Source organism: Sturnus vulgaris, chromosome 3 (assembly GCF_052056855.1).
Source record: "Sturnus vulgaris isolate bStuVul1 chromosome 3, bStuVul1.hap1, whole genome shotgun sequence".
NCBI lineage: Eukaryota > Metazoa > Chordata > Aves > Passeriformes > Sturnidae > Sturnus > Sturnus vulgaris.
In genome coordinates, this window is record NC_142245.1 from 41,393,764 (window position 1) to 41,421,294 (window position 27,531).

A 27,531-nucleotide genomic window follows, 5' to 3' on the forward strand; every position below is an offset into this window, starting at 1 on the left:
TACAGTACTCTGAGCAGATATACACATAATTGGAATATATATATATTCTTATGTCCTAATTTTATGTCAATAGACTTGGTCCACGGATTATTTTGAAAGCTTACATTTGATTTAAATTCTGTTAATAGCCTGTAGCTACGTATTTCTATGATTTCCACAGAGCTGACTTGGGAATTATATACATTCAAAATGGAAACATTTCTTTCAAACGTGAGACAGTTTGAGGCAGTGTACTGCAATAGGACACTAGACTGTGCTTTGCTGCCCTCAAGCTGATGGATATTTAGCTATATAATATTCCGCTGTTTTGCACAACTCACAAAATGTTATCTGTAGAATGGATTCAAAATATTCTACATGTATTTGAAAGCTGGAAGGCACCGTTTATGAAATGCTAAATGAATCTTACAAAGTATAAACTATCTTCTAAGTCTACTGATTTTACTTCTGCTCTACCTTTCCTTTATCAATTATTTAGTCAAGTGGGTTTTTTCTTCCCATTAAGTTTAGAGATCTAGTGAACAAATAAAAATAACTGTAGTACCAGACATTATGTTTCTCCATTTACTATTTGTTTGTGACACGGTTTTGAAAAATTAAATGGAAATAATTTTGTCTTAAGTGCTTAAGTACATTGTGGGTTTATGTTAACACAATTTTGTACTGAAGTGGAAGACTGCTAATATTTCCGAACTTCAGGATTCCAAAATGCAACACTATATTCTTTGGGGAGCTGTGGGAATGGGCGTGGGGCCTCCCATGTGTTCAGCAGAAGTGGGGTGGAGTGATGGACACCTGTCCTCACACGCTTGGCCAAGTCTTTAGAGCATCCCCGAGCAGTCGGTGCACGTGTTTTATAGCCAGCCTCCCGCAGCTTCGCCCGGGAGCTGTACGTGCTCCCTTGGAGCATTCCTAACTTACGAAATTATTTTTCATATAAAACTTCTCTTCAAGAAAAATTATAAGCAGTTCAGCGTGGAAAAAATGCCACATGTAGTGCTGCAGAGAAAGCAATACATTTCACAAAGCTATATTATACTTCTTCTTTTAAGGAACAGCAACGAACATACTTGTTACGAAACGAAGGCTCCAGAAGCCCCTTTTGGTGCTGTTCAGGTGTCCTTGTGGGCAGCAGAGCAGGCGGGTGAGACCTTGCCCGGAGCCCGGTGCTGCCCTTAGAAGCTGCTGGAGCGAGCGTGGCCCCGGTACGGGGCTGCTCCCGCCTTCAGCCCGAACGCTGCGGCTGCCAGCTGTGGGAGCTGGCGTTCTCCAAGCGCTTCTCCAACTTTGACCGGCTCCCTGCTGTGACCACTTACTTCCCTGGGGAGCCCTGGGGTTGGGCCTGCTCCAGTGCCTAACCACTCTCTGGATGAAAACATTTTCCTAATATGTAACCTAAATCGCCCGCGACTCAGCTTCGTGCCGTTCCTTTAGTCCTGTCGCTGATCAGCACAGAGAGATCGCTGCGTGTCCCTCTCCTTCCCCTCACAAGGAAGTTGTAGACTGTGCTGACATGTCCCCTCAGTCTCCTCCAGGCTGAACAGACCAAACGAGTTGAGCCGCTCCTCCTGTGGTTCCTTCGGTTCGAGCGTGGCGGGAGAAAAGGAGGGACGCAGGGCGGGTCTGAGGGGCCGCTCACGGCGCGGGGGCCGCGCAGTTCAGCCGTTACCGCCGCCCCCTCTTTGAACTTCCCGCCCGCCGCCCGCGCTGCGCCTTCGCCGCCGCAGTTTCCAGGCTCGGCGGGCGGCAAAAGCGCTGGGTGGCCGCGGCCTCCCTGCGTCCCCTCTCGGGGCGGTGCTGAGGGTGGCCACTGGTCTGGTCCGCTCCGTTCCCTCGGGTCCGCCCTAGGCTGGTGCCTCCGGTGGCGGCGAATCTGCCGGGCCGGTCCCGCCGCTAGCGCGGTTTGGGCGGTTGTCAGGGAGAAGCAAGATGGCGGCCGCGGCGGCGGAGGAGGACACGGAGCTGCGGGACCTGCTGGTGCAGACGCTGGAGAGCAGCGGGGTGCTCAATAAGATTAAGGTGTGCGAAGAAGAGCCTCCCGCCGCCGGGGAGCGTTGGCTGGCGCTGGCGGCGCCTCGCGGCCCTGCGGAGTGTGGGAGGACCGAGGCTGCGTCCCCCCTCACTGCCGCTTGCAGCCGGTGTTCCCGGCTGGAGCGATCCCTCGGCGTCGCGGCCTGGCGGTGGCGTCTGCTTTCCCCCTGGTGTTCGCTGGTCGCTCGTGGCGGAGCTGGTGCGAGGGCCTGGGGCCTGACCGTCACACGGCGCTGCCCCGCGGCCGCGGGAATTCGGGATCCCCCCGGGCGGGCAGAGCGAGGGGAGCGTGGGCAGCCCGGGCCCGACCGTGAGCGTTCGCTCCCCGGTTCCGTGCGGCCTCAAGAGCTCCCTGGCTGCCGCCAGACTGGCTGGGAGCAGTGCAGTGGGCAGCAGCGTGGTGCCGGACGGGGCGGGTGAAGTTAATACCTGCTTCGATATGGAAAGCCCTTACTGAAAATTTCAAGCGGGAGTTGTGGGTCGCAATTTAAGCACTTGTTCTTCTTGAGTGTGGGTTGCTTCAGTTGTACCTTGAAGGCTTGTTAAGTCTGAAAACTCTCTGGACATGCTACCTGCTTACAGGGAACAAATAACGCTATGTTAAGAAAATATACGGAGGATAGTGAAGTGCACACTGCTAATGAGTCTGTGGTGCAGCCTGAGCCTGAGTCAGAAAGGGTAGGAAAATTGGTTCCTTGGATTCTTGTTCAAATTAAAAGCTTCCAGCAATAATTAACTATTGTGTATCATAGAGTGCAACACAGGTATGGAAGCCTAAAAAGAAATGGGTTTCCTTCAAGGCTGGAGGAGAAATCAAGTATAGCTTTCAGATCAGAGATGGTGGTGTTTATCTAAAGTGCTCTTCTTTAAGTCTCCAGAGGTGGATGGTCAATGCTGGTATTTCAAGAGCAGTTCAACAACTGAAGTGGTTTATGGAAGTGGGAGCATCTTTGTGTATGTACTTCCAAGTTTACTGTATTTTGAGCTAGTCATACTTTTCAGCAAAATAATATTCAAAACCATGTTGTTCGTCCCTTTCAGATGGGTGCTCCTTATATAAGTTCTGTAAGTGAATTAAGATTTTAGCTTAAGTAACTGTGTTCTGAGTAGTGAGACATTTCTAATAGATGTCAGAGAGGCCTTTTGGGCCACCTGTTAACCACTCACATGCTGTTAAGCAATGCAAATATGATGATAGTAAAATTGTAATTTTAAAAAGCACGGCAAGGCAATTGGGTCACATTGAGCTCACGAGCTGTAGTTTCTTAATTCCCACCTTTGTGTAGTATGTAAATTTTCATACTATGGTTCCCGGTCCATTGAGTTTTATGTGAATAACTTTATTGCAGTTCGCTATTCTATAATGCTTAAAGCGTGTGGTATCCAATGGTGTGTAAGGTGCCATTACTGCAAATTAGCATATTAGAAAAATACAAAATGCAGCCTCCTTGAGACAGATTATGTCTTTCTTTAATACAAGGCATTACTGTTAAATGACTGATATGCTTATAGCTAAGGCTCTTGACTGGAAGAACTAATGGTGGTTTTTTACTTAGCTGTAAACCTTAATTGTCATGTGAGTTTGATGAGTGTTGATTGGCAATGTTAATGACTTACACAATTTGTTCTACTATTACCTTCCTGTTGCTGGAAGAATTAAGCTTGAACAAGGCTTCTTAAACTGTCATCTTTTAATTGAAATTAGATTATACCATCCATTTAAAAAATTGCAGTCATCCTTTTATTAAAATAAATTAAACTTGATTTTGTTCAATAGTGTTTATCTATTATGTATGAATTTTTTTATTATGTGGTAGAACTGAACATTTACATGTTATTGAAACTGATGCTTATTTTATACTTTAGAATGAGAACTGACCACTTTTCAAGATGGATGAGGCTAGAAAGCTACAAATAAAGTATATGTGGTTCATTGAAGTAGTTACATTAAGGAGAAAAATATGTGGTCAATGTATAGCTGCGTTGGTATGAAACACTGGAAGGACTAGAATTCAAGGGGAATTATTTCAGTGGATAGAATGTATCAGAGACACATTCTGTAATGTATTGAGAGTAATTTTTAGAAAGGAATTTATTGTCATAATTTAGTTCTCTACTAAAATACGATTTTATAATGGCTTACTGTTTATTAGTTTATTCTTATTTAGAGATATAATTTCTTGGATGCATTGGGGTTGATGTAAATTATTTAGCTGAAAAAACGTTACTTATATGACATTTAAAAAATTTGTTAATGATTTTTGTATTTGTCTTAAAGTTTGAGCACTGGAGTAATTAATAAAGTAATATTGAGAAAACTGGAAGTTGTATAAATGCATTTGCTGCTTGCAGTTGAGAATTCCCTGTATTCTCTAAACTGCAATATGTGTTAATATATATACACACATAAATATGTATATAGTACAGCTGTATGCTATATATAGTTTTTTGATCATTGGAATTAGTCTGATGAATAAAACAGCTTTCTAATGAATTCTCTAAACACACAATATAACTGTAGATATTTGTATTTCAGTGAAAATTATCACTGTTTCCATGTGATAGTGTACAAATAGGGGGTGTTCTGTCTTGAAGAGAATGTGATCTTTCTCCTAGGGAAGCTGTCGTCATTGAGCAAGAGGAGCCATTATGCTCCTTGTGTATTTCTTTGTTATTTTATTTTGGTTTGGTTTATATCTTTTAATCTTTTGCTTTGGAATAATTTAAGTTTATATTATCTGAATTTTACATCTTCTCTGGAACTTGCTATTGCTACAGTTACATGAAGGGGTAGCATCACTAATGTCACATGCCTAGTAAAGCTTTTGGCCAGGTGGTAGTGCTAATTTCTTACTAATCTGCTTCAAAACCTGGACAGCTGAGGTACAGGACCTGAACAGCTGAGGTACAGGCAAGTGGTGTGACGTTAGAGGGGATAAAAGTACTATTTTTTAATATGAGCATGTGCACTGGTCAGTTAAAGTTGTCCTGTTTGCTTTTGCATCTTCAATCCATGTACGATAATGAACAGTGCTTTTAAGTGTCTTATCACATGCTGAAGGATGAGAACCTTTAAAGCCTTTGCAGCTGGAGATCACAGGGAAGCTACTACTGAGTAAAGTTGGTGGAGATGTTGCCGGTTATGGTTTGACACCAGCCTTGGATTTGTGATGCATATAGACTGGTAGAGATTTTTATCCTGGTTCACACAGAGGTTTAGCCTGGGTTGGTCACCAGCAGTTAAACAGCTCAATGTTCTGCCGTGTCTCTTTCCAGAGCAATGCATCTGCTCTGTATCTACCAAGGTATATGACGATTCTTTTGGAGTTAGGAAGTGGAGATGCTGAAAGTTGTGCAAAAAGGTTCCCACATGCCACTAAATTTTACAAATGTGAGAGATTGTTTATGCTTGAGCATGCATGGGGCTGTTCCACAATGCTGGAGCAGATGGCAGTTACACATTCCTGTGCTATAGCTGGAAGGTCTCTGAGCATTACCCTGCAAAATCTTATGCATTACTTTAATAATTTCACTGCCCTAAATCACACATTTAAGCACGCCATCCTCTGATGCACATCTTGTGAGTGCAAGCTTGCAGGAGATTTTGCACCTCCAGCTGGCCCACTGCAGATTTCTGAAGTGTCTCCCATATTGGCACTTGCTGAATTTGCCTACCCCTTGATTCTAAGGGAATACATCATGTTGCCTATATGGCTTCAAAAACTGTGTGTTAAGCTGCTGAAGTGGGTTGAGAAGAATGGTTGAATTTGCATTTGGCAGGCTGAAATTTATATTTTGGTTTCTGCTAATGGGTCTTGGATGAAAAAAGAAGCCCAGGACTTCCTCTGCAAAAGCTGCAGAACTCGAGGGGTTTGTAGAAATGTTGAGAAATGCACGAAGCAGACAGCAAGGCACTGCTAGCTAGCAGACAATGTTTATGAAGCTAAAGTTCACACTTCTTTACCTAATATTCCACAGCATTTGGAGAACAGTATTGGACAACCATTACTCTTTCAAAGGAAATACTGCCCCAGGAATAGAAAATATGAATAAAGTTTGATAGGAAAAATTATTTTGATGAGATCTCTTTGGAAGGTGTTGGGATATTGGGATTAAAGGTGAATTGTGTAGCTGTACAAAGGAGACAGAATGCAAGGAGAAAGCCATATCCAGAATTTATGCTTATTATAAGAAGTCATCTTGGCCACTGATGTGCCTACATCCTTTGAGGTGTAGAAATGTGTTTGAAGTTTACAAGTATTTTCCTGTTGGAAAACATTGTCTCAAGTTTTATCTTGGGAAAATCAGATCTCTTGTTTAAGTCCTGGACAAATCTATTCTAGCACAATCAAATACTACCAAAAACACTCCCAGAAATTCCGTAGACATGCTAATTACTATTCATTTTGGAGCCTGCAAGTGGGAGGTACTTAAAGGTTGCAGGGCATCCTTTAGTCCTGAATGGTCTCTGTCTTATCCTTTCACTTTTCATCCAGTATCTGCTATGTAAGATGCTGTGGATGGCTTTACAAGCATACTTCTAAATCAGACCAATAACCTTGTTAATGTAGGTGCTTCTTGTCTTCCTATTAAAAGCATATTTCCAAATTAGGCAGGCATTTTTTGAGATGCCACCTAAAAAGTGTATTTGGGGAGTTCTTCAGATAGTAAGAACTTTATCTGCTTTTCCAGGGAGCTACAGGTTAAGGGAGCTGTTTTCATGGACAGTACTTAGGGTACATGCAAAAGGGCCTCTGTTTGGAATAGGGTAAACTTGCCCAGGTTCTAAAGAGGAATACTGTAGTATAGTGCAGAAAACATGCTTTTTCCATGGACTTCAATTTCTGATTTATAGTACAACAACAGTCAGTAAAAACTAGTGTTGTCTGATGAGCTGTAAATGCCTGGGAGGAAAATGGGAAATTTAATTTTGTTTCAAAACACTGACCCATACATTTCTCTAACACAGACAGTATTTGTCACATACAATGATGGCCTTGCTTGTTTTAGCCAAGTTCAGTGAAACCAAATTGCTGTTTCATTGACATGAGCTTTTGCCTGATAAAACTACTTAGGGATAGAAGAGAATGGGTATCTGTCACAGTATGAGAAAGAAGTCTGTAGGCTTGATGGATATAAGAGTGATAGACACTTACTCATCAACATCTGTCTCTGATGACATAACCCTGTTTTATTGAAGATTTAGAAATAATATGGATGGGGAATTAGAATATCAAGATTTGGTCTGCTTTACTACTAGACAGGGAATAAAATTATTCACGGTGTATTTGGATTGTGTTGAATACTGCTAGCAGAATGAGGCAGTGTGGAATAGGGAGTTATGGAAAATTATAAGAGCAGATTGTAACAATGTATGAAACACCTGTTGGGCTGGTGCCAAAGGCTACTAGGGCAAAGAGAATTGCAATCTCTTCATACCTATTAAAAACAAAAGAAGTGTGAGAAGAACACTGTAAGTGCATTAATCTCTGTAATTGTATAAACATATCTGCTAGTGGGAGCAAACTGCTGTGGCAATCACAATCTCTGGTGTTCAAATTCTCTATGGCTCAGGTCCTGAAAAGCCTACATGACATTGTCCATCTGACTGGTGTAGTATCATTCATCTTGTAGTAGGGTGATTATTCCTTTGGCCTCAGCTTTGTTATTTTTGCTTTTTTACTTTCTTCTGCATGAAGTTGAGTTGCTTTAACCTCACACAAATTCTAGTGTATGGTTCTTTGTCTAAATTTATTGAGATGGTATTTTGAGAATATTGTGCTATGGTCTGAGCAGTATGCACCTCAAAGGATGAAGGTCAATGTGTTGCAGTAGTGTAAACTTTCCTTGTGGGAAGAGTACAGGAATGTGTAACTTCAAACACTGCAATGCTCACAAGACTGGAGGGTCGATTGCAGGGCTGTGTATCTGTGGAAAGGCTTTAGGGTGGTATTCTAGATGATGCAGGTAAGATAAAGAGGGGTGTAAAAACCAGTGGCATTGTCTTCTGGTGGTCATCTCCTGACCTTAAGTTTATTAATTGGGCAGTAAAATAAAAAAGGTGAACCAGCTATTCATGGGGAAAGACTGCATCTGAGAGAAATTGACCGTGTGTCATTAAATAAATAGGGAAAGGAAGAAATGCACCTCCATTAGTAATTAAAAGCCATTGCATTGGACGTAGAGGAGTGGAGCAAGCAAACCATCTCAGTTAAGTGGAAAAAAAAGTGACAATTTGATATTGTTCCAGAATCTCAGAACCGGTTGAACTCTGGATTAGCTGATGTACTGGCAACTACTTTCAGACAACTTTATTCTCCAGTCCCATGATCCAGACCATTAGGGGGGTTTGCCCCTACCCCCATGCATAGGCTGGTGTGTTTTGTTTTGAACAGTTGTAACAGCCAGTCAGGAATTCTGTGTTATTTTTATTATCCTCTTATGTAAATATATTTGGTTTCTGTAGCCTAAGTGACAAAGAAAGCCTTGCAACTGTTTCAAGTTTGTCTTAGCGAGGTAGAACTAAATAAACAAGTTATTAGCTGCTGGTTGCAAAGTTAAATGAAAACTGATTTTGTAAGAATAATATTTAAGTTAATGGGGTGTGTAAAAGGTCTCACCAATTGACAACTGTACCTCAACACCTGAAAAAAAAGGTAATAATCAATAAATTAATTGCTTATAAGAGGATTTTCTGACTGAATGCTGTATCCCAGCAACTGAAAAAATGTGATTGCAGTGTCAATATGATCATTGCATATAATTGTAGTAAGCATTTTACTCTTCTTTTGGTGAGAAATCCTTTTAGCTTTTTTGCATTGTTTTTTGTCCTTCAACTAGGGGTCCAAAGAGGAATTTCCTTAAAAAAGAAGTGTTTGTTTTTCTCATGAAGGGTGTTTGGGTTTTTTTATTTGGCTGTTTTTTGGATGAGATTTGTTTGTTTTTTGGTTTGTTTGGGTTTCTTTTTTGTGTTTTTGGGGGTTTTTTTTGTTGGATTTTTTTTTTAATTGGTTGGTTTTTTGTTTGGTTGGTTTTGGTGTTTTTTGCTTTGTTGGGGTTTTTTTATGGATGGGCATTTGCTTTTGGTTTTATTTTTTGGGGGAAGGGACCAGTTACTTCATGTTTAGTTACCTCTTGTAATATATGTGAGAAAGTCCAGACATTCTTCATATTGGTTTTATTCTTAGTTATGGAAATAAATTTTCAATTCTGCTATTTTTTTTGCTGTTGAGAGAACTTTAATATGCTGTCTTTTCTAGTTTATTACTGCCCAACTTACTTCAAAATGTTAGATTAAGAGTTGATTAAGTGAAAAAGTAATTCATCAAATGTTTGTTATCCATTACTCATTTAGTGAAAGTAGGAAAAACTGTAGTGCTTACAAAAATTTTTACAAAGTAGACAAGGCTTAAGCTTCAATATCCAAAGTAGTTCTTAGAAGAATTCCGATTCTTTATAGTAATATGTTTAGAATCAGGTAGGTAAACCATTGCTATCAGGAGTATTTGAATGACTGTGATCATCTTCCTTGAGAAATTCTGGGGTTTTGAGTGTAATCTGACAAGAAATCATATCAATTTGTATATCCTAATGTTTAGTTTTTAATGGGTTATTACAGCCTATTTGTTTGTATTTCCTGAATGAATTGTAAATGAAGGGTAGATGTTCTGGAGTTGCCTGAAAGAGATGGATGTTAAACTCTCAGAAGAAACTAATAGGAGATAATTTAGGAACTTTGAAACATTTTTATGTACAAAGAAATAATTTAGGATGTCTTGTATCAAATTATGCTGCCCCCTGCCTTGTTCTCAGACTGGAAACTATTATTTCTCTGCCTCAAGTAACATTGCCTGTAATCTTAAGTGTTTTAATTGCACTGATAGAGATTACAGTCCATGCCAAGTTGCTTGAGGAGAAACAAATAGCTGTAAAGCTACTTGCTAGCTCTTTGCATCCTATTTGCTTAGGAAAAAAAGTGCTTGTAGAAATGTTGTTTGTTTTGTTTTTTATTTGGCAGGCAGAGTTACGAGCAGCTGTGTTTTTGGCATTAGAAGAACAAGAGAAAGTAGAGGTAAGAGAACCTTTAAAAATAAATCAGAAAAAACATCCTTTGTGTAGAATTAAATATAATAGCTTTAATACTTTCTATTTATGAAATGTAACAAGATGAAAAGATGTATTTCTGCATAAGATTCAAAAGAACACAAAACAGGACTATCAGGGTGTTTCCTGATGTTTAAAAATGAGAATTGTTAAATAGCCTTTTGAAATTATAATTTTAAGTGCCTGTCTCTGCTGGGTTTATATGTCTTCTGTCCAGTTGACCAGAATAGCTAAGTATTTTCTCCATCAAATATATTTTTTACAAAAGAGATCTACTTGACTGATCAAGATTTTATCAAATTGGAATAATGTCTTTTGAAATTGAAAATACTGTGTTGAGGTGCTTTGACAAGTGTATTTCAAAGGCAGTTTAGTCCAGTAAAATGCCAGTGCTAATGCTTATGGTATTTCCCATAAGGATGTTGTAGGCTTGCTTCAGAAAAATTTGCTTTAACACTTAAGGGTGAATTCTCAATAAGGAGATGGACTATGTACTGATGCTTTGGCAATATATTAATATTAAAGGAATGAGATACTGATTCATGATTGCATAACAGTACTGCTGTGGTATACAGATACCAGTTTTGTGACCTCTTCTACTACCGACTTTGCTTCATTTCCTCTGTCTTTCCATTTTCTAGAATGGGGAAGTAGAGTGCTGTATGTCCAGCCTCTCTGCTTCAAAAGGAGAGGAATGTAAAATTGTTCTATTCCTCTACTGGTTAGATGGTTGTGCTCTTTCTGGAAAAGTGCTTAACTGAAACAGGCAATATTGGGATGTTAGTAAGGATGGGAAGTAGTTATTCTATGATATGAGATTCCATATTCCAGAAGTTTAACATAAGATAGCAGAGGAAGATGTGGTGGAAGAGTGATATAGAAGAGCAGTGCCATCTCTTTATGGTAAGCTTCAGGGTATTATAGAGCACCCAGAGAATAACATCCCACACTAACTAGAGAGTAATAGCAATAGTTCCAAGTAATGTGAAGAGAGATTTGCTACAGTACATTTCAGCTCACCATTTCTCAAAAAGCTTACATATATAATGATATTTTAAATTTACACTGTTGACACTGGTGACATATTAATACTTACCACTACTCTGAATTCTTAAATATTAAGCAAGATTTCCTTTTTTCAAGTAGCACTTCCTTTTGTGTTATCATTTGCAACTGTGATAAATACCTATAACTGATCCTTTTCTTATCTAGGATATCCATTCCATCTTAGGAATGGCATTTAGAATGTGTTTCGAAAAATCCGGAATGATTTTGACAATTCCAGACATAGCATATTGATTTATTTCTGTTTAAAAATTGAAGTGGGCAAGTCTAACAAGGGAGAAAAAAAATTCATAATATCTTTGAAGGCATTTTAATTGATAGAAGTTTAGTATTGATTTGTGTTCTAATAATTAGCATGGTCCACACTTTATTTGGAAGATTTGTAAATTTCAGTTTTTTAAAAAGTTGGACTGAATTGCCTTAAACTTTGCACTATATTAGAGGAGCAATTTGTGAAGTTAGTAAGTTAGCAGCTTAGCTTACCTCTTCAGTCATTAGATAAATAAAAATCAATATGCTATTGAGAATTTTGATGAAATTACTTTAGCTCTGAGACAAATTTAATTTGCTTAAATAAATTTATTGCTACATAGCTTTTACTTGTAGAATTCATACAAAGGTAGATTTTTAAGAAATTAATTGCACGGGCGGGGCATCATTGTGCAGCAGAATACACCAAAACCTTAGCTTGCTGTGTTTTTCAGTTTCTTGCTAGCATGTAGATGACATTAATTGCTATTTGGTTTTTGCTTTTTGACAGAATAAAACACCTCTAGTAAATGAAAGCTTGAAGAGTTTTTTAGGTACAAAGGATGGTAAGTTCTTTGTTTAGTGTATACTTCTCGAGATAATAAAAATAGGAGACAAAGGATTAAATCTTTGAATCTTATGAACAGTGAAGTTTCCATTACATTAAGTATGCTTTTGTTCCTTTCAGATGTCCTAATTACTACTCATTCAGAATGGAGTTAAACATATAATTTTTAAAGTTAATATTGCTGAAGTTGTATTTTTGATTAAGGCATTGGAGTTAATATTTCATGAGGCCTTATAGTTGTACTAACTCAGAGATATTCTAGACCAATAGAAACAGTAACCAGTGAAAACTAAGAGTACAGGTACGGGAGTGAATGAACATATGCAACAAATGTCAAAATTATGTTTTTAAAACAGCTGAATAGTTAAAAAATGCTGCACATAACTTTTGTAATGCTCTTGCAGTACTACTGGCTTAAATGATTTTGATATGACATTCAAGTTCAAGATTACAGAGTTAGTATACAAACTTGCTATGAGGTTTGCTAAATGTCTAAACTATGTCCGTACTGAAGCCATGTGTGCTGGTGTTAATGTTATATCATTGAAATAAGATTTGTTTCTGTCTGGTGTATTTTAACTCTACTCATTTTCATTTTAGGTCGATTGGTAGCAGGTCTTGTGGCAGAATTTCTACGGTTTTTCAATCTTGATTTTACTTTAGCTGTTTTTCAGCCTGAATCAAGCACAGTAAGATATACTGGTTTTGTTTGTATGCAGTGCTCACTGAGTGCATGGCAATGAATATAGAAGCTATGGCAGATTTGTTTAAACCACTTACTTGTTTTTATTAAAAATATTTTTTAATATTTTGTCTGTAATAGGTACTTAGTGCCATGAAAATACTTTTTTCAGGAAAATGGGCTAATATTAATATTTGTCTTTATCAAAATCAGTGCTAGATAATAATTTAATTTTGAATTAACAAGCTGATAATTTTTGTGGAATCATATAATAGTATATGAATCCTGCACACCCTGCAACATTTGTTGCCACTAACTTTACTATGTCATAATATTAAGTGACTGTTGTTACATGAAAATTAAAATAATCATCTACTCTGAGAGAAATTTCAGTGACACAAAGGACTTTGGGCAGATATACTTGACAAAAATTAAATCAATAGAATAGTTCAATTGTGGCCTAACTGATTGCTTTAAGGCTTTAAACCCTTTTAGAGGATTTTCATCATCTTTGTCCCTTTGTCTCTTTTTATGATATAAAGGTTTTTTAATAATAATTTCGGGTTTGAAGCAGTTTCATTTCACTGCAGAATTTCTCATTATATCTCAAGTACTTTTTTTTTGTTTGAAGTCAGTTTAAATACTTAATATATTAAAAATCCAATTTTTTCAAATCAATAAATTAGCTGACTTCTATTTCTCAGAACCTCATGTTTCTTTACAGGGCCTTTTTCAAAGAAAATCCCATACAACTTCGTTCTTTGCAAAATATCCTTAGCCAAATTAGTTGCTAATTTATTACTAGAACACATCTATACAAACGTTCATGTTCATACTACTAAATAGAAACAAATGGAAACAGCCACACTTTATGTTGTGTTGCCACTCACTCCTGGGAGCAGTGCTTCATTTGTATTGTAAAGGCATCTTGTGCTCTTTGAAACACCCCCTTCTGTTTTCCAATAAATGTGTCAATTTCACCTATTGCAGAGCATAATTTGCCAAAGTTAAGTAAGCTGGCCAAGACTGCTGTGTATGGTGCTGAAAGATTTGACTTTGTCTGTCTCTACTAGCCTCTGCCCCTGCACAGCTTCTTGTAATGTCTCTTTATCCAGTGTGCTTGACTAGTGGTGGCTCAGCAAGTGGTTTGCTTGACCTGTGTTCTGATAGGAAGTTTCACTGTGTGATCATAAGAGATCCAGATGAACTAGTGCCCCTTGCAGTGTTGCCATCTGGGGTTGTGCTAACCAACCTGGGTTTGCTGTAGCATTTTGCTTCTCCTACAGTGTGAAGTTTAGTTTGAAAAAGTGTTGTTGGGGTTTTTTTGTGGAGTTTTTTGGATGATACTGAATTGCTTTCATCCCTTTATCTGTCCAAACCCATGTTTTTTTTTAACATGAAACAGAGACTGAAAGTAAGTGTTGGCTTATGCAAGTGTAATTCTGTATGCACAGGAGTAGCAACTCCTCATCATGCATGAATTTGCTGGGACCTCTGGCTGGGTGTCCTTGGATCCACTTTTAAATGTGATAAGCTAAAGTAATTTGGCCATATAAATTCTTAAATCCCAAAGCATGGTAATGATGGCTTCTTGCATATTTAAAATAACTTCACATGATCGGTGACAAGTTCATGTTCAGATCAGAAGTAAGTTATGCAATAGATGGTAGATGTGTAGATGTGGCACTTAGAGACATGGTGTAGTGGTGGATTTGATGATCTTAAGGGTCTTTTCCAACCTGAGTGATTCTATGATTTTAATCCACCACCAACAAGACATCGTAAATAATCACTGTTTAGTTTAGGTAGAGCTGTGTTAAATAAGATTTTTTTATATTACAAAATTCATCTTATGTTTTCTGACAGTTATTTCGATGTTGTGATTCTTTTTTTTCCTATTGTCCCCTCAGCTAAACGGCCTTGATGGTCGAGAAAACTTAGCTCGAGATTTGGGAATTACGGAAGCAGAAGGTGTTGTGGGTGGTCCCCTGTTGTTGGAGGTTGTTAGGAAGTGTAAGCAGAAAAAGACTTCAGGTAGTGAAGAAGTAAGTAATACTAACTTGAAATTTCTTTCTTTATAATTCTTTATGCATTTTTTTAATGATGAAAAATAAACTGAAATTATGTACACTTGGCTGTTGTTGTACTATTATACTGTTTCAGGTCTGTATTATATTATGCCTTCAACTTAATCAGAGAGATAAGAGAGAGATGAACTTTATGACTGTTACTTTTAATACTACCCTAGGGCTCTTTATTAATATTCTACTGCAACATAGTAGCACAATATGAACGTAGATAAATGACACAGAACACTGTCACTTATTTTCTGATTTCTGGTATGGTTTGATAACACTTTTAGCTGTACTTATTTTCCTTGGCATACTTCTAATTTTAATATGACCTGAAAAGCCTTGAATGAGTTTTGTCAAAAGCTTTAAAGCCCTACTGAAAACATATGTACTTAAAATTACATATATTGAAGTATAGAACTTCTTGAAGGCAATGACAGCAGTATTTGAACGGAATAGATAGATAATTAATATGTTGATTAAATGAATTAAACCCAACCAATAGCATTTGATTGTGACTTGAAAGAAAGTATTCTACACTCAGGATGCATTCAGTGTCCCAAAGAAAGCTTAAATTCAAAAGTAGTTGTCATAGACTTCTTAACATAGCAATTTTCTGTCACATGAAGGGGTGTTTCCTTGAGCCCATATATTTCCTTGTGTTTGATCAGTCTGGGAATGCCCCAGGAAAGCCAAGGCCCTTGTGGCTGGCCAGACTGTCAGTGTCCTGTTATGGTGACTGCACTGAGCAGTCCACTGTACTGGAGCGTTTAACTGACTTGCTGAGGGACATGTGCCAGCAGTGTATTGGAGTCAAATCCCATAGTACAATTTAGAAAGGAGAGCCCCTCCTGCATCTCCTCCCTCTCTGATTTCCATACCAGTCATAGTGTGTGACTATAACTTCCCAGTTTTCTCTAGTTCTACCCTCAGTCGTCTTCCTGGTGTCAAGGTTTGCAAACTGTCCAAGTGAGGATGGTAGCCTTGTTTCTGGTTGGATGCAATTATCCTAGGATCAGAGAATCATCAAGATTGAAAGAGACCTTTAAGGTCATCCAATTCAAGCATCAGCATAGCACCATCACTGTAACCCCTAACCCACAGCACCCAGCACCAGATGCAGATGCCTCTTGAATGCCTCCAAGGATGGTGACTCCACCACCCCTCTGGGCAAACTGTTCCAATGACTGACCACCATAACAGTGAAACATTTCTTTCTAATAGGTAATCTGAATGCCCCTGTCTCATCTTAAGGCATTTCCTCTAGACCTCTCACTGCAGGAACAGTAGAAGAGGCTGGTCCTCACCTGACTACACCCCCCTGAGCCTCTTGTCTAGACCAGCTGCCTCTACCATTATTCTTAGGACATGTTTTCTAGATCCTTCATGAGTCTCACTGCCCTTCTCTGGACATGCTCCTGCACCTCAATATCTTTTCTAATGGGAGGGGCCCAAAACCGAATGCAGTAGTCGGGATGCGACTTCACCAGTGCCAACTATTACAAAATTAAATTAAAGTTTTAGTAACTGCGTATTTGAAACTTCTTAGGTGGCTCCAGTTCTAAATGACAGCCAGTGCCCCATATCAAAATCATCTGATGGACGGTCAAGTGCACACTCTATACCAAATAAGGTAAGATTAAATATAATGAAAAGCTTTATAACATACGTGAGATGAGTAAAAGAGAACCCCTATGAAACTGCAGGTATGACAGCATTCACTTAAATAATCTGCAATTTCAAAATATTTATTCCACTCAGCAAAACTTTCATGTATGATTCCAAGCAAAGATGAACTGTTGGGCTTATACTTTTCTTGCATAACATAGTACAGGGCCCAGAACAGAAAAGTAGCTGTAGCTTCCCTTTTATTGTAGTCTTAATTTTCAAAAACAATTCTGTTCCTTTAGGATAGGAAGTAAAAATATTTTTATTACTACCACTTGTGGGTTTAAGTACTTTTTCCTGCCCTAGAAAAACTGAGCTGCTGCCAGCAATTGAATGTGATTCTGACTGAGATAAAACAGCCTTGGTATGAAAAAGACCTACCAAGGTAATTTTAACTTTGATGGCCTTTGGTTTGAAAATCTAGCTCCAGCCTTCTGAGTGGGAGTTAATGACTGATGAAAAAATACTTCAGACGGTACAACTTGCATACATATTGGCTGGATTAAATAATACTTTCTGTTGTGTTTCAAAACTGTACTGCTGTTAGTTTGTAGAAAGGAAGCTAATGTAGTAAGTCTTTTACTGGCTTAATTTTAATAAGGCTAGGAGAAAGCAAAAATAGCAGTACTCTTTGCTAGGTAATAATATAAAAACATTTTTCTTTCTCAGCACATTGATTATCTAGGTAAATTAGTATATTGTACTTGGCCACAAAGCCATGCTAAGTTACAGCTTGTGTCATATGACTTGATGTTAAAGGTATGCACATGGAATTGTTCTTACATTCTAAACTGTAGGTCTGAGCCATAAGCATGAGAAGAAGATTGAAAGTTATGTACTTTTAAAGTCTCACTTTTTTCATTTTTGGTTTTAGTATTTGAGAGAATGTGTCAGTAACTCCAGTTTCCTTACGCTTATTACTTAAAAACCTAATACTTTATTGCAGAGATTACCATTTAATATGGAATTTAGAGTAATTTTCATGTGTTTAAATTGATTTCTTTTGAAGACAATGGCTATAACGAAGAACCTTTGAGATGTTGCAAAATAACATGAATAAAGTATAAGAATCAGTCTGTAGATTTCTTTATTTGGTAACCAAGGTATTTTTAAATTGTTTGCTTTTATAATAGAAGTGAGGTAGGTAGCATAGCAATGCACAGGATGGAACAAAAGATTTTAATGGCAGCAGCAATAAAGAGCACTTTCTAAAGTGAGAAAAAAACTTTTTTCTGGTGTGATTCTTGATGATACTAATGAACTTACTAATACTTTTCAGGAATTTGAGGTAATATTTTAGAAAGTGATGCTAGGTGTATGTTATGTGTTGGGCATTTATATATACACTTAGATTATTACATGACATGAATACTTAGTCCAGTCTTTATCTTTCAAGGCTGCTGAAAACACTCAGAGTGATACAAGTGTCTCATCAGGGGAAGCAAGCAAAAGAAGTATTAATTTTCTGCCTAATGAAACAAAACTAGATCCTCAACTAGAAAACAAAGACTTGAATACCAAAGAAAAAAGTGATCCAGTCGTGGATGAAGATGATGCAGAGGGAGATTCTTTCTTTGATGACCCTGTACCCAAACCAGAAAGAACTTACAGCTGGTACGTAACATGGATGTTCTTCTTAATACATGGTTTATTTTGTCCTCTGTTAATACATGGTTTATTTTGTCCTCTGTATGCTTGCAGACATTTGAGAGCTATTCATTTTTTGGTTATTTGCTTTTGTAAGTGTTCATATCGATAACATTTTGTTTCTAAATTATTCGTTTCTCTGATTTTGTTCTATTCCATTATTCTATTCTATTCTGTTCTGTTCTATTCTATTCTATTCACAGTGTCCTCTGGGATCTCTTGGATGTACTATGAATGGAAAAACTTTTATCACTTTAAGGTGCATCAGTTAGGGTATCTAATGTCCCCAGCCTATTTCTTTGGTGGAATGAACACATAGGAGGCACAGACATCAGTGTTTCTTCTTGCAACAGAGCTGCAGTGGTGATCTGTTCTAAAGGAAGTGGACAGTGATAGGGATAGTTCATTAAATATCAGTATGGCTTCGTAAGGAATACAAAAAAATGCTCTGAACGGCTCCACAGACTGTAATAAAAAGGAAAGTTTTCTTACAGCTGAGGATTTTCTCTTCAAATTGCAACACCTTTCGTATTTTCAGTGAAGTGTGGTTACTTTGGTAATTGGTGTGCCAATTTTGCAGATGCATCCAAAGCATATTTTTTATTGTTCATCTGTATGGAGTCTGATGACTGAAAATGCCATTTAAAACAAGACTAGTGACTGAACTATACAGCAGCTTCGTTATAAAACTGAAAAACCTATCTCTGTGTTATCATGTTGAGTTATCTTGAAGTTCAGCTTAGATACCACAGTATTGAGCAATGCTGCAAGATCATTTCTTGGTGTTCTTTTGCTGTGCTCAAGTAATCAGAGCATTGCTCTGGCTTAGCAGACATTAAGAAGAGGTTGCAGAATCATTTGTAAGTCAGTTTGGTAGTTGGCTTTTCCCCCCAGCTATGCTGATAGTGGGCAGAGCAGCATAAGCTTTTTTTGTATTATTGTTATAGTAGATGCTTAGTCTTAGAGTAGGATCCTTCTGGTAGAGCACAAAGGAATCATGCCAGGTAAACCAGGTCTCTCTCTAGTAAATTAGTGGACTCGTTGTGAAAGATTATTTATAATACAGCTTTTGTTGGATGTTTTTCATTGGAGTAGACTTTTTTTTGCCTTGAGGAACAGTGATTGTACTCTGGAAAATACTGTGTGTTACAACTAACTCTACTGTAGTGTTTCTTTTCTCCTTTTCTTATTGTTAATATCAAGATTAAAACTGCATCTAAGTGTATTTATTCCTCCTTACTCAAGAGCTCATTTAACTAGCCTTTAACCAAAATAACTATTGTAGCAGGGAGTCTAAATGATAAATTGGGTAAATTAGAAAAGTCTGTAAAAACTTTTGCATAATAATACTATTTACTAATTTCTTACTTTTTGGGCATTTTCGTATGACAGCAAGGGAAATTTTCTTTGAAACTGGGTAAACTAGATTTATTCTAAAAGATAATCCAAGAAACAGAATAATTATTTAGTAAAGTAAGGATTTATTTTCCTTGTAGAGAAACTCCCTACAGAAAAAATTTCTTCTGGATCGTGTGTCTGTAGTAGACTCACAGTCCACAAGTAGTATTTTGTAGCACATAATGTTACTGTGATGGAGCTATTCTAGTAACATCCCATAATAAGGTTTGCTTCTAGCTCATTTACAAATGAACTAGAAGCTATTTGTAGCTGAGCTGTGTACGCTGAATTGCTCATTTTTACCCTCCTGACAACTCTTCTATTCTCCAGGTAGAATCCCCTTTGTGGTACTTTGGGCTGGTGTGCTCAAGTCCCAAGGGGTAAATAAGTAGGGTAGCTGCCAGCATTGCTTTCTTTGCAAAAAGGTAAATTTCCTTATGGAAATCTTGCCCATTCATTTAAGATGGGTTCAGAGCAAGCAGTTGCTAATGACAGTGTGAGAGATGATCCAGGCACTCATTATCTCTAGGTCTCTGACCCATTGTTCAAAATTTTGAAGCACTTTAATGTGTGATGTTACACATGATATTTTGGTGATCTAGATATAATGAATTACTCAAATGATGCCCATTATTATAACGAATGAAATCAAAATAGCAAACTGTTCTGGCGATACTATGTGAAAATCTTGGTCTCTTTTAATCTGTATTTCTTCATCCTTTACTTGCAAGTAGGATTTCAACTAGGTACTAGCCAAATGGACTTTAACATGTGGTTACATCTATCTTCCTATAACCAAGGGGTTTTCGTTCTCTGAACTGACTACTCTTAGAATTAATAGCTTCATTGGACATAATCTCTTTAAGATGTAAAACAAACTGGAGTACTGATTTATATCTGAATCTTTCTTCTTTTGGCTGCGTTTACATGTGGGGATGATGAAGGTCCCTAGACATAAATAGTGATGCTGATGAAGGTGCTCTGTCTGTGAGAGAAGACAGGCAGAAGTCTTTGCATGGGTGAGAAAATGGCTTTCTTAGTCTGTGTTATGGTTGACACTTGTGCCTGTGAACTGCCTACTGCTTTTAAGGTTGCAGAGTGAATAGTCCTTTTTCCTTGCTCTTTTTTTGCTGTAGTATTGCTGTTCTAGTTTTATGGCAATTTAATAACAGAAAAGAAGCTAATGATGCATATTTTACAGTTCTGGAGTACTTATTTATTTGGTTTTTACAGGAAAACTGAGGCTAATAAAGCAGGAGGTCTAGCATCCCTTTCTGATGCACCGGCTCTAAAAAGTGGGTTAAGCTCTCTGACTGGCGCACCTTTGCTAAAGGAGTCTGATAGTAAGTTTTCATATATTTTTGTGTTCTGATGATTGTAGAAGTTACTGTTGTAATGAGATGAATGAGCTACAGGTTCAGATGGAAGAACGATAGAGTATGTGGCCCCCTTCTGGTTGTAATGTGCTTTACAGTAGTGCTTTCTTAGCGATTGATGGCATATTAATTTGGATATATTGTACTACCACTGGGGCTTTTTATGCTTTGGAGCATGAAATACTTATCTACATCCCTTTTCTTGTGTGTATATAAGGCAGTATATAATTCTACTGCTCAGTTTTAAACTGAAATTGGCTTATTCCTTTGTATTATCTTAAATTATTTGTACCAGTTCTGTAGAGGTATTTGTTTTCATGTTGTAAATCCCTGAGTAGTGGAAGATTATTTCTGTTTACTCCTCAAGTTTTTAAATGTTATCAGTCCAATTTCTGATAAAAGTGCTTTTGTTTACAGATTTGGATAGAAACTCTGTTTTAAAAGACCTGCGATTGGTGAATGCAAAGCTGGGATCACTAGAATTAGGTAAGTAACTGCTAAACATGAGGAAGCTCTGATATTTTTGGTTGGCCATAACTGATAAATTACGGCCCACCTTCTTAAAGGAATCTGAGAAACTCAAATGCACATATTGAACTAAAATCTTCAGTTTTTACTTATGTTATTCTGTTTAACATAGACTGTGAAGTTTAATGTAGTTAAAAGCAAGATGTGGTCTAAAGAAATACAGAAAAGTGAAAACTGGTGTCTTGTGGGTTAATATTTTGCACATGGAACATGTGTTTGATTCATTTTAAGCATGCATTTACTAATACCAAGTGATGAATTTTGTTGAGGTTTCTATGAAAAGAGCAGGTTTATATTTTTGGTAAAAGATAGCCTGGTAAATATTACTGCTTTTCAGTGGCATATTTAGTTGCCCTCCACACCTTTGAAAGTTACCTTTTTTTGGTGCTATACAAAGGAGGTGTGACGAAAGAATTCTCTCGAAATAGAGCTGTCAAGTATTTAAGTTTTGTATTCAGCAATGCCGCTAACTTCCTGAAAATGTATGTTCAGTTTTGAAGCAGTTTATATTAATGATACTGACATTAAATAATGACAAACATAGCTCGTCCTTCTACTCTTCTAATCAGTATAAGTAATTTAATCTCCTCCCACTCTTGCTGGTCATCAAACCATGTATATTGGTGCAGGAATACATAGGGGTTTTTTGTGTTTCCTGAAGAGAAAAACTTGTTTGATTAATAGCTTTTAAATCCTATTTAGGAAATGGAGATGATGATGAATATGCTGATGACTTCAACAGGTAAGAGAAGGATCATACCTCAGTAGGGTAGTACTCTATGCAGCATAAGCATATCCACTGGCATATTTGAATTATTTCATAATATGGCAGACACTCACTATCACTGGGATCTGTCAGTATTTCTGAACTCCTTTAAACTTCAGTTTGCTATTTTAATAGTTATAGTTACAAGTTTAAAAACATCCAAACCATCTCTCTTTTTGTATAGGGATAATGAGTTCCTTAAAAACCAACTGCTGACTTCAACATAGTATGCTGAGTTTTTTGGGGAAGGGGTTTGCGGTTTGTTTTTTTTCTGAACCATGCACTTAATAATGTTTTAGCAATTCATGCAATTAGTCAATAATTATGTTATATGCTGAGGTATTCAGCTGGAAAATAAAGCATCATGAGTAGTCAGTAATAAATACTTAACAATGACATGCTTATGATGTGAAGGCATTGGTTTTGTAAATTGTATGATTGAGGCCTAAGTATTTCTCAGTATTTATTATGGCTTCATTTAGGTAGAAAACCTTTAGTTTTTATGGAGTTTTAAGTAAATTCACATCTAACTTGCTAGGAAGTGCAATTCCAGTAAAATGTCAGATGAAAAGTAAATGTCATACCTGGGTATTTGATAAGGAAGTCTTATTTCTATGCTTATGGTTTTCTTTCTCTTTAGTACGAGTCATCGCTCAGAAAAAAGTGACATCAGTATTGGTGAAGAAATAGATGAAATTTCTGTGGGAACAGAAGAGTCAAATGCCAGTGATAAAGTATGATTATTTTCAAATAATAGTTGTTGTTTTTCTTTATATTCTTCTGATCTAGTCTTGACTTTGTTTCCAACCTTCTGTGAAGTAATGTGCTATTTTCCTTAGTTACCGGGTTGTATGTTAAGGTTCTGTTATTTGTTACTGTTTTTAACACCTAGAATCCTTACTAAGTTAGATGCTATATTGATTAACAAAATCACAACAAAACAAAAACCCTGCAACAGTTGTTTGGTAGCACAACTCACTGTGCTTATCTAGGTATGTAAAATATATTTGAAGCTGGTTCAGTGCCCAACATACAAAGGTTTACCCCAGTACCTCAAGATCCGTCTGAGTACCTCCTAAAGGATTGTGTAATCTCTCTGAAAGAGCTTGATGCCAAAAGGTATATGAAGGAATACATGACATAATACTTACTGTTTTTGTGATTTCTGAGTTTGCAATTTTATTTATTTTCTAGCTTGAAAGCATCACACAAGACCTTACCATTTCTCAGTTAAGTGACGTTGCAGATTATCTGGAAGATGTGGCATAAAATTGGACAGCTAAAATCTTTCATTGTGCTGGACAAGAAGACTGCTGTGGACTATTAATTTCAGACAATCACCTTTTGCTGGAATGTCCACTCCCTATTTGTGCCTTGTGTTTCAGAAAGACTGTAGGTGAAGAAGGTTTTTAAATATTCTTAACAAGAACTAAATGAAATAGTGTGTTCCCATTTGAGTCTGATATCAGAATTACTTTCTTCATTTAGTTCAGCTAAACCTTTCACAGCAGGAGGTGGATTTTCCAAGCGGAATGTCCATTGCTGGCAGTGGACACAATGAAAACCAGTTGGTAAGAGAACATCAAGAAGAGGCATATGGCTTTATAGTGAACTTGCACTGTTATTTTAACAGTCAGATTTTTTTTTTAAATAACCAAAGCAAGAACCTTCAAAGGTAGTGGTTCAACTCACACTTCTTCTAACACAATCTTGTCAAGTCAACATGTAGTACGTATTTATGGTAACTCTAGCCACAATACCTAATTACTCCAGACTTACTTGAAATTGCTGTTTTACAGATTCTTCTGAAAGTTGGACTTTACCTTTTTTAAAGGCATATTAAATTGAGAGTATCTAAACTCTTAAACCTAAATTTAGCTATATTTAGGAGCTAAATTTAGCCCTAGTCTTAACTCAGAATATTCTTGTTTAAATATGTTTGTCAGACCATCAATGTTAAGACCTAAGCTGTTTTTATATATAATGTCATCAATGTTATCTGTTGTTACATCAAGAAAAGTAATTTTGTAAGGATCCACAAATCAGTAACTAAATCTTATGGGTAAGTTTTTAACAGTGTGTAATGCTTAGTGGAGCTTTTATTTTTGAGGGTTCTTCATGTGCTGTAAGATCACTTTCATTCTTGAAAATATTTTAAGTAAAAATGAGCGCCAAAAAGTGAAACTACTAAACTTCTGCTTTTCAGATTTTGACTGCTGTACAAAGTTCAATGCATATGTTGTAAAAAACCATACCGAAGATATTATGGACACTAAGTTCTAGCTAAGAGCAAATACTTGTGTTTTCATGATGCTCTTGCAGAACAGGGTCAGTCATGGCAAGGTTGATAGTTGTTCAACAATACTGTTGCAGATGGCACTGCTATAATATGTAGGTCATGGACATTTGTAATACTGAAACGAAACTTCAAAATGTGCACTTTCTGAACTTTATGAACACATCTGGAAAACAGACATGTAAGTGAATATAAATAATTTTATTTTAATTTTTTTCTTTTTTTAGGATTTGTAATTTTCTTTCTCAGGCACACTGTTGGCCTGTCATCAGTAGTCAGCACAGTAGAAGTAGCATGCTAAACTAAAGCCATTGGTTAAGTGTATAAAGCTGCTACTAGCTCTGGAAGCTGACTTAAATATTTTTTTGCACTGGGCCAGCAGGCCTGGAGCAGTGCTGGGAAGTTACATAAATGACATGACATAAATCATTACATAAATGATTAGAGAGGAGACAGCAAAAGTGTGCCTTTTATTTATGTGCACCCCAAAAATAGCCAGCAAAAAAGCATCAGAGTATTTAGTCATGGTGTTAACTTTTAACTTTGTGCCATATTGTAGCAGCTGAACACAGAGGAGAATTTTTTTCATCCCAAAAAGTCAATGTGCCATAACTTCAAATAGGAAAAAATGTTGTAACATATGATATAGCCTGTGTAAAAATTTCATTTAAGGGTAGGGAAACCTGTGCCTCAAGATACTGTGTATGGAAAAGTTTGGATTGGACTTTTTTTCCCCTTGTCTTTTTTTCCTTTCTTTTTTTTTTTCTTAAGAAAAGCATCAGCATGTCTGAAGGAAATAAAATTCCACATGAAGAGTTGTTTTCTGGCTTTCATTTTTAAGGTGTATGGAATAATGCAGAGGCAGTGTTGTTTGCTTTCTTACATGCCTTGGGAAAACATGATGTTCCATTACCAGTTAGCTGTAGGATATGTGGCAATTTATCATACCAAAAGAAATCAAAAGTTTATTAAAATATTTCTAATTGCATTTGAAGATGTGGCCTTTTCATTAACTAATTAGATATTTTAAGTGTTAACATAACTTGTGTTAACAGCCAGGTATTGTTCTCTTAGCTTGAGAGTTAATTGGAGACCTTGCACTTTGGCTCTCATTGAAGGAAATACCAAAAAGTGGTACGTCTCCATGCTGTTCCTCCTGTGAGCTTTTACTGAATTGTGTATAATAATTCAAATTGTAAAATAAAGCTATTGTGCTGGCTAAATCGTGTCTTGAGACTTGTTGAACCAGAGGTCTTAACATTTAGATAAATTAAGGAAGCTCTGTGGGATTTGAGGGGTTTTTATGAAAAATGCTTTTTTTGTACTCCAGTCTGCAATTGAGAATCTCTTTAAGTCCAAAGGATCTTGCAATTCCTGATGATGAATCTGATTAAGATTTGTCAGAATTACATTAAGTGGTATCAGCCCAAGTTGTCAGATGGTTTATGATTCAACAATGAAAAGAAACCTGACAATCTTGATTGTCAAATTTTGTCTTGTTTACCCTTGTTAGAGGTATTTAAACATAAGTGAGAAGCTCTCTTGAATGCTTTTTCACTGTATATTTCAAACCATTTTGTTTAGTATTTCACATAGGCTTCTCCCAAAAGGGCCAGTGTAGTTGAGTACCCCACCTCAGATGTTAGAATTGACAACCAGAGCCCTATCATAAAAAATGGGAACATTTCTGTGAGCAGAGAAGCAAGTGTTGGAGGGGGATACTGATAACTGCTCTGTGCAGTTCTGTATCAGCTAGGTCTGGTTAGAACTACCCTCTTTTGTTAAATGCTCTCTAATTTTTTTAACAAATTCTGTGGTTTTTCAGAAGTAAAAGCTAGACTATGTCTGACAGTTTCATAGCATTAACATGGCTCTTGTAATAAGGATGGATTATAAAAATTATACCTGTCTCTTTTTTTTTTTAGTGAAGTTACTGCTTTCCATCTCTTTAAGTTAAATGGGAAACCACAGCACATCTCATAAAATATTTCCTTGTGATGCTTTCCCCAGATATAATAAAATCACTATCAGCTTTAGACGATTTTGACAACATATGGGCACTACACCTAGCTCTTGAGACAACTGAAAGATCTGATTAGGTGATGCTGATAAAGATGGGCTTTACTACTTTGTTTTCATTTTAGTATAGTAATTTTCACTGATGAAATACTATCAACGAAGACCAACCTCCTCTTCAGGAAAAAAATGCATCCATGGTTAGAACTTTGTGGTGCCAGATGCATGTCTTTTTGCAGGCCCTTTGGTTTGATGTTTTCCTTGTAAGGCAGAGCCAAGAGAAATTGAACTGAATTGCAAGAGGTACAGTTTTGGTAGATTTGTAAGTGATCTCATTCATACTGAAGCTAAAGCCTCTACAGGCTAGATGCCAAAATCTCCCAAAGCATTTCTGTAGCTGAATTATGGACAGATAGGCTGGATAAAAAGCAGCTTTACAGAAAAGGGGCTGGAGACAGCTTCAAAGCCTGGAAGCGTGGGTCAGTGTGCAGGCTGAGGGAAGTGGTTACTTCCCCTTCCTTGTGAGACCAGTACCTGGAGCGTTGTGCTCAGCTTGGCTCCCCCAGTACAAGAATTGCCAACGAAATAGAGCCTGGTAGAGGAACTTAGAGGGTGGTGGGGGGGCTGGGGTATGTCTTCTATGAAGAGCTGGGACTGTTCTGCCTGTAGAAGAAAAGGTAAAGATGGGTGGCTAAACTGAACTTCCATGCTTACAGTGGACCATATGAAAGAGACCTGTGCCCAGTAAAAGGAGAACAATCTGCAGTGAGAGAAATTCCAGTTGTATGCATGAAATAAAATCTAAAGAATCATCATGAAAATGGTCTAGGACTTAGAACAGATAGCCAGAGAGATTGTGAAGTCTCCATCACCAGAAATTTTCAAAACTCAAATGGACAGACTCAGAGCCACCTGATCTGCTTTGAGTAGCAGGCTGAACCTCCACCCAGTCCTTTCAACTTAGATTATTCTGTGCTACAGAAACAGACCTATATGGAAAACTAGTTATTATGGGGATAAACCATCTGGCTTGCCTCTGTTCTTGCAAACCACCATTTGCAGGTAG

The 27,531-nt window shown here is 37.4% G+C and overlaps 1 protein-coding gene across 2 annotated transcripts; it reads left to right on the top strand.

Moving 5' to 3' along the window:
- The first annotated feature begins 1,711 nt into the window (after window positions 1-1,711).
- CEP43 (centrosomal protein 43) lies at window positions 1,712-25,672 on the top strand. Of its 2 annotated transcripts, XM_088161425.1 has the most exons (13): window positions 1,712-2,019; window positions 10,049-10,102; window positions 11,960-12,014; window positions 12,617-12,705; window positions 14,609-14,743; window positions 16,320-16,403; window positions 17,835-18,052; window positions 20,428-20,502; window positions 20,717-20,826; window positions 21,277-21,345; window positions 22,090-22,129; window positions 22,794-22,887; window positions 23,348-25,672. In XM_088161425.1, the coding sequence occupies exons 1-13, from the start codon at window positions 1,930-1,932 to the stop codon at window positions 23,420-23,422; spliced, it is 1,188 nt and encodes a 395-aa protein (XP_088017551.1). In that variant the 5' UTR covers window positions 1,712-1,929; the 3' UTR covers window positions 23,423-25,672. The 2 variants fall into 2 exon arrangements, with proteins under 2 accessions (XP_088017551.1, XP_014731257.1); XM_014875771.2 differs by lacking the exon at window positions 20,428-20,502.
- The last annotated feature ends 1,859 nt before the right edge of the window (window positions 25,673-27,531 follow it).